Source organism: Gossypium hirsutum, chromosome A05 (assembly GCF_007990345.1).
Source record: "Gossypium hirsutum isolate 1008001.06 chromosome A05, Gossypium_hirsutum_v2.1, whole genome shotgun sequence".
Classification (NCBI taxonomy): Eukaryota; Viridiplantae; Streptophyta; class Magnoliopsida; order Malvales; family Malvaceae; genus Gossypium; species Gossypium hirsutum.
The window spans coordinates 4,787,991-4,800,444 of NC_053428.1; the positions used below are offsets into that span (position 1 = coordinate 4,787,991).

Sequence of the window (12,454 nt, forward strand, 5' to 3'; positions counted from 1 at the left end):
ATATAATCTTACGAGAATAATAAATAAATAAATAACCCCAACCTTTGGAATTTATTTATTTTATCTAACTTTGATGAACATATCACTTTGTTTGATTTTGTGTTTGTTGTTATTCTTTTTTCATAGAAAAACACCATGCATAACATGTGTTGCTGTCATTAATCAGATTAACAGAAAATGACTGTATTGAGCAAATTACCAATAAAAGCTCCTTTTTTTAAAAAAATTTACCGGAATGGGCCAATTTTTACAAAACGCGTCCACGTCAGTGCGTTGTCAGAGGAAAAAGCAGGAAAACGCTTCCTCAAGAAAGCGCTTTGCCTACGTGGACCGAAAAAGCTTCCTTGAGGGCGCGCTTTCTGTCCATGTAGGCAAAGCGCTTCCTTGAAGAAGCGTTTTCTCCGTGTTTTTATTAAGGTTTTCTGCAATTAAGATTAGGATTTTGGGAATTTTGGATTTTTAAATTTTAGGGTTTTAAGGAAAAAAAATTAAATAAATTAGGGTTTAGTGTTTGTTAATTAAATTAATTACTAATTTTAAAAAATTAGATTATGGTTTAGTGTTTACGATTTTTAAGGAAAAAATCAAATAAATTAGGGTTTAGGGTTACTTAAGTAAATTAGTTATAAATTTAAAAAAAAATAGATTAGGATTTTAAGGTATTTAAGAAAAAAATCAAATAAATTAGGGTTTGGGGTTTAGAGTAACTTAATTAAATTATTTGTTAATCTAAAAAAGCTTCTACGTGGACGTTCTTTTGCTACAGTAATCTCTGAAAAAATAAATTTGAGAAGATGTGTCTGCGCAAACTGTGTCAAAAACGCTTCAAGCAGGATGCATTGTCAACAAAAGTACTGAAAGAAGCTCCCACGTGGACACTCTTTTGCTACAGTAGTATCTGAAAAAATAATTTTGAGAAGACGTGTCTGTGCAAATAGTGTAAAAAACGCTTCAAGCAGGATGCATTGTCAGCAAAAGTACTGAAAGAAGCTTCCACGTGGACGCTCTTTTGCTACAGTAGTCTCTGAAAAATAATTTTGAGAAGACGTGTCTGCGCAAATAGTGGTAAAAACGCTTCAAGAAGGATGCATTTTCAGCAAAATTACTGGAAGAAGCTCCCACGTGGATGCTCTTTTGCTACAGTGGTCTCTGAAAAAATAATTTTGAGAAGATGTGTCTGCATAAATAGTGTCAAAAACGCTTCAAGCAGGATGCATTTTCAACAAAAGTACTGAAAGAAGTTCCCACGTGGACGCTCCTTTGCTACAGTGGTTTCTGAAATAACTTGGGCTATAAATGAGCCAAATTTTATTCTCAGGTTGCATAACTTATAGCAAAAAAAAATAGAGAGGCTAAGAAGGATAAAAATTAAAGACAAGTGAACGCATTAGTGCTGTTATTTACTATGATGGTGAGGTTCGTCACACCGAGAACGGTGTTGTTTTTTTTTCGGAGAATACAATACGACTGTTTTTTAACCAGAACATAGATTTGACAGAACTTCGTAAAAGGATTAGGCGTAAAATATTCGAAACGATGCCAATGAAAGTGTTGTCTATTAGGTATCGATTTTGTGCTTCTATTGATCCAGTAACATATGACTCGTTCGACATCAAAGGTGCTCGTAGCTTGGAGGCAATGGTGCAGACTCATCTTGCTAGTGGAGCACCATATATTGAGTTATATGTACAATTTGCATCGCCAAATGATACATTTGCGGCTGCTGTTCGAGAGGAATACACGACCCTTGCTCGACACTCCGTTAGTGGGTTATATAACACAGAACCGTCGGTTTTTGGTAGAGTTATGGAATACACAACCCCTGCACGACATTCTGTTAGTGGATGGGACATGCACCTAGGTGGGTCGATGTTTGACGCTAGAAATACGTACTGGGAACGACATCTACTTATAGTGCTTGGCAATCTACATCCAATTGGGGACGTTATGAAACGCCCAGAAGAAGGGATGATGTACTCCCTATGATGTCCACCGGTGAGGGGACCTCATACGTCGCAGATGATGGTAGGTTAGATGATGAGTCCGATGTGGATCCACCTTGAGATCCCGGCCGCGATGGTACAGAAGTTGGATTATTTTCTGAACCGGAGCCTCTTCCAACTGAACCTGAAGATGTTGAAGGGGGTTCAGATGACGAAGAAGATCCACGATTCAGGGCATACTCACCTCCAGCCCACATGCATAATGTTGATCTATCTGCAGATGATGCATTGGAGTTTCCAGATCTACCACACAGAACGCGTGATCATACAAGTTCGTTATTGGATTCGAGTGAATTTGAAGTTGGTAAGGAGTTTTCCAATAAGGATAGTTTTCTTGGTGCATTGAAACAACATAGCATCAATAACGGTGTTAACTACCACGTGGTTAAATCTAAATCCGATAAGTTTGAGGCGAAGTGTGCAGTGCAAGACGGAAGTTGTTCATAGAAAATCTACGCCTCGTTGAGGAAAAAGACAGGGTTGTGGGAGATAAAAAAGTATAAAGGTCCACATACATGTGCTGCAGGTACAGTATTTAAGATTTTTGAATAATACTGTTATTATGTAATGTTACATTATTTAACGTACTTCGTTGACAAGTATTTCACAAGATCATCCCAAGATGGATTCAGCTATGTTAGCTAGCTTAATACTACCCACGGTGAAGGCAGATCCTAGGACTTCAGTTCCAGTCTTAATTGCCAATATTCGTAATTAAATGGGGTACACGCCCTCTTACCGCAAGGCTTGGATAGCTAAGCAGAAGGCTTTGGAGAAAATGCATAGTGGGTGGGACGCTTCATATAATGAAATATGGCAGTGGTGTCAAGTGCTACAGAGATACGTCCCAGGTTGCATAACATATCTTCAAACAGAACCTGCATACTACAACGACCGATTGCTCCGTGGATGCCAAGTATTTAAGCGTTTCTTCTGGAGCTTTAAGCAATGCCGAGACGCATTTGCATATTGTAAGCCATTGGTACAAATTGACGGTACCTTTATGTACAGTAGATATACCCATCGGTTATTACTAGCTGTGGCACAGGATGGCAGTGGGAGAATCCTTCCAATTGCGTTTGCAATAACACCAGGGGAGTCAGCTGATGACTGGGATTTCTTTCTTTCTAGGCTAAGGAGGCATGTTTGCCCCCAACCTAATATCTGTGTCATATCAACACAGTAATAAGTTTCGGGTCCAACTTGCACCCTCGGCCTATCATTGCCACGTGCCAAAAACCTATTTCCCGTAGGTAATCCTCTATCAACGGTGATGGAGGACCAGTCATGTTACGGATATAGTATTGCAATATCTGATCTACAGACTTTTATAAGAAATAATAAAATAAAAATTATTTAAATTTGCATAAATGACAGAAATCTTAAATAATATTTAAATATTAAATTTAACACTTACCATTTGTATTTGTTCGACGGATATGTGTTTATCATCGAAACGAATTAATTCTCCGACCATTGCTAACACAATCAAAATTTTTTTGTTTTAAAAAATAAATTTAGAAAAAATAAAATTTGAGCTTTTTTTGAAAAAAAATTAACGAGAGTTTTGAGAGGAATTTAAGATAAATTTGAGAGATTTGAGAGAAATTTGAGAGAATATTGAAAGATTGAAGATTGAAAGGATTTAAGTGTGAAAAAAATGAAAGGGGTGGGGGGTTTTATAGTTTTTTTTTGGACCGTTGGGGGGTTACCAATGGTAAAAAAAGTAGCCGTTGCTACTGTTCAAACACGGGAAAAACGCTTCCTCAAGGAAGCGCTTTGCCTACGTGGACAGAAAGCGCGCCCTCAAAGAAGCATTCCCTCAAGGAAGCGTTTTCTGTCCACGTAGGCAAAGTGCTTTCTTGAGGAAGCGTTTTTCTACTTTTTTCCTTGACAACGCGCTAACGTGGACGCGTTTTGTAAAAACTGGCCTATTCTGATAAATAATTTCTGACCTGCCCTATTTCGATAAATTTAAAAAAAAAACTTTTATTAATAATTTGCCCGACTGTATTATAGCCCCCCAAAAGAAGATAATCTTGTGGGTAAAAAGGAAAAAGAGACCCAAACATTCTTTTATTAAAAAAGAAGAAGAAGAAGAAGAAGAAGTGAGGTGGTAACAAATGGCAAGCATAGGGCTAAGAAAATCTAATATCATAATCCCATGATCATATATAAGAAAAGCAAAATATTGTGGGGGAACGTACGTGGGCGTGATCTGGCTTAAATGCAGAGGTGAATATATACGGCAATAATGCTATCCATCTCAACTATTGAGGTCAACCATGAAACACGTAAATAAACTATTGAGGTATCCATCATTGTATTTAAAAATATTCCATACCCCTTTTTTGTTAAATATAAAATAATTTATCTGTGAAATATTATTAACAAACGAAAAGAAAAAAAAGGAGTTGTGGTAAATGCTAAAGAAGAGACAGTTTCGTTTTGGACATCAACATTATTGAATCAAGTTCTGACGTATCCATTACATCTTTTCTTTTTTAAGAGACAGTCCTTTGATTATTAGGAACTTTCTTTTTAGCTTTAATTCATCAATCAATATTCGATGAACACATAATTTGGTTTGATATTTTATTTCTTTTTCTTCCAAAATAAGAAGCGTTTATATGCACGAGGGCAATTCATTAAAAATAATATTCAAATATAGTATAATAAATTCAATTTTAAAATACCTTTACAACCACCTGACATCTGGCAAGGGGAATTTGGTGGCAGGGCCCTGTTTTTACTACATGTTTGATTGAATTTTAAAAGCATTTTTTTAGCATAATTCCTTTTTCTTTCCTTGATTTGATTTGATTAAATTGTTTTTATGTATAATTTCCCTTTTTCCAGCTGTTGATGTGAAACAAGATTAGATAGTCCGTTTCTCTCCCTTGAACAAAAAAAAAAAAACCAGAAACAGAGAGTTTTCATTGTTGAACTTAATGCTCTCTCTCAAGAGAGAAAGAAGGAAGAGAGGCTTTTTATTTCAGGTCCTCAAAAAGGGAAGAAATCTTATGACTTCCCCATTATAAGCACTGTACATTGTGAATTCATTGAAAGAGATCACATAAACAGAGACAAAGAAAATGACAAAGAGTTTTGGCCCTTCAAAGAAAAAGCAAAAGGGCTTAAAACACACACACACACACACACACATCACATTCACAAACCACCAAAGGAACAAAGAAAAAAAGTACTAATAATCCCATAGCAAACCTTGTTTGAAGCCGTTTTGTAAAACGCTCTCGGGTACTACTAACTGATTACAAACGTACTCACAGTCTTCCATGCTTTCAAGCCATGGTGGAGGGTAAAACCATCCGTCCATCGAGTCTGCGAATATAAACTCACTCCCCAACTCCACCGACTCGTAACTTGTCCCTAGACTTGGTAGCTCCACTATCTCGGTTAATTCGTCTGACGCTGAAGATAAGTCCAAGTGAGAAACCAAAGAGGATAGGGATGACGATGATGACAATGTTGAAGTGGAAGATGATGATGTAGTGGAAGGTGATGGGGAGTCCAAGTTTCCCATTTGGGCAGCTTTGGCTGCCGCAGCTTGGACGTCGCGGGGTGCTAATGACACGGGTCGAGGTAAAGAGTTGGCGAGTTCAGGGAAGTTGAGAATGGCTGAGTTGCCTTTGATACTTAAAGCGGCCACGTCGTGTGCCCGAGCTGCCATTTCTGGAGTAGGGAAAGTACCGAGCCAAATGCGGGATTTCTTGCGTGGCTCGCGGATTTCTGACACCCATTTGCCCCAGCTCCTCATTCGGACGCCACGGTAAACTGGGTGCTTGCTTGAATCCCTCATTCTTTTCATCTTTCTATTAGTATCACAGGTGGTTTCAGGTTTACCATTTAGAGTCGTGGTTGAGCTAGGGAGCGAGTTAGGATGAGGTGAATGAGTTGCCCCAGGCGATGTAGGTGATAGTGGAGGCCAAGACAATGAGTTGGAACTGCACTCTGTTTCTGAATTTTGCTGCTCAGTCATTTTCCCCCCTCTCTAAGTGGTGACTTGGAGCCACTAAGACTGCAACTAACTTGACAACAGATTTTCCTTTTCTTTTTTTTTTCTTTTAACGTACAAAGGAAAAGTACAGTATAACCCAGAGGCAGGCAAAAAACAGGGAGGTCCTTGTAGTTCTTTGCTGCCAAAACAGAGTAAACTTGAAGTGACAGTGATGAACGGGGAAGTAGTTGTTGTTTTAGAGAAATGTTGAGGAACTAATATTATTGAACCGAGAAAGTGTTAGCTTTTGAAGATTTGAGATATGTGAGAGAAGGAAAGCAGAGCAGAGAGCACTTAGGCGAGCAAAGAAAACGGGACGAAGGGATGGTAGGGGTCATACACAAACAGACACGATGAGAGAGAGTTTTATTTAAGCTAAATTTGCCTTTTTTTCTCCATCATTTCCCAATGACTCATACAACACTTATAAGCATTGAGAGAGAAAGCTGAAATGGTCTATAAGACCCACAAAAGAAATGGGTCACCCTGCTTACACCTATGGTTCGATGGGGTCCTTTTCTCTAGTACCACGCAACCTCCATTAATTTCTTCCTTTTTCTCTGCTTCTTTCTTTTACTACTTTCTCCACTGTTCATTTATCCCTCTTCCTTATCTTCTTCTCCATCTCCAACTCGATTTCATTGTTCCTTTTGTCACCATTTTCACCCATTTCTCTTTAGATTTTGTTTTCTGTTTGCTACGAATATATAATGATATATATATATGAAACTATTGTCTTAATATAAACTTATAAATTTGTTTTGCGAGGTAGCCATTTCTAGGGTGTAAAGTGCTGTCAGTTCTTAAAGATTGATTGTATTACATTATAATATCATGTAGATTTTTTTGGCTTTCATGATTGATTCTTGATATGGTAACTAAACTATGTTTTTAAAATCAACTTGTATTTTTAAAAGGAAATAAATAAATAAAACTTGAGGCCTACATTTAATTGGGGTCACAAGTTGGAAGCAACCTGAAACTGATATTTTCAATCGGTCTGATCTGCCACTGTAAGAATAAATGCTGCTTCTGATATTTTAAAGACTTCACTTTCACAACCCCTTGTTTAATTTAACCCATTTCAGAATTAGGGTTTCGATGAATGATCAGACATATACCAGTTTAGTTAAGATATCACAACACTAAAATTGTTAAATTTATGTTATGGTTTCTAGATATATGTTGTTCGCATCTACCAAGTTAAGATCATGGTGCTGAAATTTCCATATTTTGCTTGTTGGTGATGTTCATTGATTGCTACCCCCATCTAACCAAACTTTCAATGCAAGTATCAGTTGCCACACTGAAAAGAGACTTGAGGGTGAAGTTATTTTATTTATTATTTATTTAACAATTTTTTACTATTATAATATTAAGAAAAAAGAAATTCGTATCATTTAAATGTGATTCGAAAGTTTTGATCATAAGGTGAAATTATTTTCGCCCGCTGCCATCATCAACAGCCGCAGCTGAAACTATTTTATGCATTGAGATTTTATTAATTAATGATGGACAGGCTTTGTATGTTGTACCGCAGACATCGATAAATCAAAGATGATACGAAAGATTATGGGTTGTTCAGACAGCAGCAGTTTGTAAAACCTTAATTACCCACAAAGGACAGCATATATAAATACCTACGTGGACTGTGTCCGATGTCCTTCTCATATTTAATTATCTTGTTTTCCTTGTAGTTGTAAGAAAGGGTCAAATTTCACTTCAGTTTTTACACAACAAAATCATATTATGCTTTGTACACTGGATGTACGTTTACCATTTTTACTGTTTAGGGTTTTGTTTTTATACATAGCCGCTTGTAAATGATTAACTACATAATATGTATACCCTGAGTGTTCATATGTACAAAAGAAGACAGCAATCATGGATAGCATTGGTTAAGATGAAGTGAAGAGGTAAGAAGTTGGTGGGGTGTGTGTGCCAAATTGCATGCAAGAAATAACAGCAGCATTTACCTATGCAGTTGTATTAAATTTTGGGCCATAATCAGATAATATGACGACAAAAAGATTTTGTTGTCCATAACTCAGGTATTTTGCAGCCATTGCTGTCCGGCCCCGTGAATTGGTGTTTTGGACCCTCATATCAGAACCATTTGTTTAATCAGCTTTTCCACAGCCAGTTATTGAACACTCATCATCATCATCACGCATTTCATTACTCTGATGCTTTCTGCATCACACATATTGTAATAAATTTTATTCATTCGGGGTTTATAACCACTCAACCAGCTAGCCTAGCAGCCGCTCGAGTTTCGAATCCTAGCTTTTACGAAGGAAGCCGCATTCCCTTCATAATCAGTAACTTGAGTTTTATTCACCAAGCTTCGATATATCCAACATTAAGAAAGAAAAAAAAAGCTTAAATCCTTTTTGGCAATCCTTTTTAATGGCGGGTGGGCACTGCAATAGGGAGTCAGGAGAGAAGACAACTGAACCATAATGCAACAATTCACCGATTGTTTGTCACATGCATTGCCCATGCATGCAGAGTTGATTAAAGTTATATATCAATGTTTTGGATTCATTAATTTCATGCATATATAAATATAGTAATAAGTGGGACCTGATTTAGATCAGCCATATTTTTCCTTGGTAATCTTCAAATCAAACAAACCTGTTAAGCTTCACATGCTGCACTGCTTCTGGTGTTTATGAATTCATACAGCCCCATACATGGAGGGTATGCGCAAAGCTTGAAATCGATATATTCATCATAAATACAGCAAGCCTGAGACCTGATCTAGGTCTTTCTTCATTTACAATTCTGAGATTTCCTTTTTCAGTTCATGTGGTGGTTGTATTCATTACAATCTTTGATTTATCTATTTGAAAGCTCCACTTAATTTTCTGTCCTACAAGCTGTGACAGTGTGGGCTGTCATTAAGAATCTCAGTGCTTCTTTAGATTCTAAGAGCTGAAATGTTGATCTTCGATTGATGAACAACCTTTCAAGATTCCATTAAAGACGGTTTGTTTGAGTTTATTACAAATTTTATTATCATTACAGGTATTTATGAGATGTGTTTCAATCAGTTTATGCCTGAAATCTCCGGCTTTCCCACTCTCAAGGCAATTCTCTTCGGTTTTCGTCGGATGTCCATTAGATTATAAGGCCCAACAATTTGCTTCAATTTGGGTCTTTTAACTATTACCAATTCTACATCAAAGAATGCAAAAGTAAACTAAATTTTATCGAAACTATATTAAAAATAATATAAATATTTTTATTAGAAAATCATATAAAAGTTAGCTTAAGTAGAATTAAGCCAACAAAATAGAAGTTTTCAACCATTGATGCATGATTTGATGCCATCGGCTGCTATATTTGACTTACCACTTAGATACGAACCCCAAAAAAGTTGCAACTACTTGTACCATTATTACGTTTTGTTAGACACATTAATGTTATTGTGGCAGAATAGTTTTTTTAATACATTTATTTTATAATTAAAATAATTTTTAGATTTATAATCACTTATAAATTTATTTAATTTTAACATTTTATAAAAAAATTAAATTAAAATTTTTTTCCTTTTATGCAAACAAATGCATAAAATAATAATTTATTTTAAATTGATATTCTAATAAAATTCATTTACAAAAAAATTAAATAATTCATATTTATATTTTAATATTAATTTTTCTTTCTCCACATTCTTCTTTCTTTCTTTTTTCCTGATATCTTTTTCTTATAAAAATTCTCAAGTGATATATATTTCTTATATTTATTTTCATTTGTTTATAAATAATAAAGAAAATAGGTAATATTAGTTAATATAAATTTTATTTGAACTAAATTAATTATGATAAATAAATAAATTAAAAATAGATTCTTAATTACCTGATGTAAGTAATAATGTTATATTTTATAAATAATTTATTTTGTACAAAAGTATACTTTTTATAGAAAGAAAAAATTGAAAAGGAAGAAGAAAAAGAAAAAGAAATACTATTATAAAATTAATGTAAGTGAATATATTTTAATAAACTATTTATTAAAAATTAATTTCTTATACAATTTATTGTTTATTTTATGTATTTATATAAAGGAAGGAATATATTTTTTATAAAATTAATCCAAATAAACAATTTCGTAATCATTTCAAACTAAAATACTTTAATTATAACATAAATGATTATTTAATATCGGTTGAGTCTTAATTCGATTGACATGAGCATTGTTATCAATGCAGGAAGACGTGGGTTATAATGCACTGAAGCGTATTATCTTTCTATTTATGAGTTGAGGAAGGGCTATGAATAATCTTAGGTATTGTATTAAAAAAAGCAGATATCATCAAAGTCTATAACTAGATCATAGAATGTTTACGGGCATATAATTTTAAAAATTTTAATTTTGTTGAAAAATGCTTCGATATGTAATTTTTTTAATATATATAACATTTCCTTACTCTAGTATGTGGATGGAAAATAAAAATTATATATATATTTGTTTTATTTGTGTTTAGAGTATAAACTTTATTCTCAATATGCTTCTACACTACATAGTTCTTTTCACTTTTTAACTGGTCATACATGTGAGGTATCACTAGGTAAATATATATTTTTTTTGTTATAAATATTTTTAAAATGTATTTTATTATTTATATCAAATTTTAGTGTTAAAATAATTTTAAGTCATATGTACAAATATATTAATACACTTTAATTTATATCTACAATCTAATGAGAATTTTTTTTATATAAATTGTGCATCTTCACAATCTCGAGTTAATATGCAAGTTGTTTTTTTGAATGTATTCATGTAACGGATTGAAAAGTATTATTATTAAATATTTAATTCAAATATTTATTTTTTATGGAATGTATGTTTTTATCAATAATCCCTCTTCAACCTTTAATTCGAAAGAAAAATGATCCTAAACGTGTTTTAACTCATGTCTTCTTGATTGTTATAATAACAACAATGTCAATTGAGTTAAGATTTTATAGGCGTAATTTAAATATTTGTTAATAATAAAAATATTAATTTTATTTAATAAGTGTAATTTTGTAAAGTAATATTATATTAAAAAAAGTGTGGAATCCACCTTTTTTGAAATTTTAATAAATATTTTTTATATATAAAATAATTTTTGCTGACAATGATATTCCTAAAAATTACATTCTATTGAAAGCTTAATTAAAATGATACTCATAGATTGAAACGTATGTAGAGCACTTTGAAAGTCAAACATAGCCTGATTAACCCAACACAATAAAAGTCTTCCTACGGTGATGTAAGATTTGATTGATTGGATATTTCCATTATTGAAGGCCCCTGTGGTTTAAGCCATCAACCGTTCTCTTTTCTTATTTGCAGTATTGGTAAGCCGAATGTTGAACTTTGAAACACAGGGAAAAGAAATAGGAGTGAATCCGTGTTTTTCAGACGTTGTATGAGTTAAGAGTTGTAGTATTTAGATTAAAATTTTTTTAATAGTAAATAATTCATTATCAACTATTAGTTATGGGTAGCCATAAGTGAACCAACTTGAGAATATTTTAGTTTCATTTTACTATGCTAAAATAACTTTAAATATATTTAATATAGAATTGTCAAAGTCAATAATTTATTAATTTAATGGTAAAGAGTTGTGACATCACATTATGTATTTAAATAATGTGTGTAAATTTATTTTCTCATTTCCAATGTAAAATACGTATGTTTATTTTAATTAAAAATGGTTTAAACTAAAAAGTTGATTAAAATTCTTTTTAAGTTGCAACCATTTGTATTGTTTGACACGTTAATATTTTTGAGCTGTCTCAATAATGCCAAGTGCATATACATAGCATTCTTATTTGTCAGTTTTAACTTTTTTTATTTATTTTTCAATTGCAAAATCCTTTTTACTGATTTAAATATTGGAGAGCTTCGTAATGCCAAAGTTATATGCAAGATTATCATGTTATAATAAAAAATAGAATAACCCAATTTTTTTGTAAGTTTTCATTTTAAACACCAAAGTTTAAATCTGTTTTCATTTTGGTCTTTTTTTTCTTCTTTCCTCCCAACTTAGAATTTCCAAATAGGCATTTGTTTTAAACCCAAAACAAAATTGAAATGGGTAGGATTTGGTAAATGGTTTCAGCCAAACCCTAAACTATGAATTGAAACAAGTTAACTGTTGATCTGTTTGTTGCTTTGGTGAAAACCAGTGCCTTCCTCAGATATTTTTCACTTGATTGTTCATTAAACTTGTTTGCTGGTAAACAAGAGCGGCACTCTAAATTTGAAAGCAGCCCAATCCCGTTTTCACCATGGTTGACATATTCTGACCAAGGGCCTTGACGCCTTGTATAACCTCGGTACCTATACTCCCCCCTCCCCTCATTGCTTGAAGACACTGTGCTAAACCTAGTGTGTTGGTCTAAGCTATATTTTCTTGGTACAAAAACTGAAGTTA

At 33.6% G+C, this 12,454-nt stretch overlaps 1 protein-coding gene across 1 annotated transcript; it reads right to left on the reverse strand.

Moving 5' to 3' along the window:
• Positions 1-4,945: 4,945 nt before the first annotated feature.
• Positions 4,946-6,682, reverse strand: LOC121229239 (dehydration-responsive element-binding protein 3). The gene has a single exon (XM_041112932.1). It carries the CDS (start codon positions 6,001-6,003, stop codon positions 5,209-5,211), a length of 795 nt encoding a protein of 264 aa, XP_040968866.1. The 5' UTR covers positions 6,004-6,682; the 3' UTR covers positions 4,946-5,208.
• Between the last annotated feature and the right edge of the window lie 5,772 nt (positions 6,683-12,454).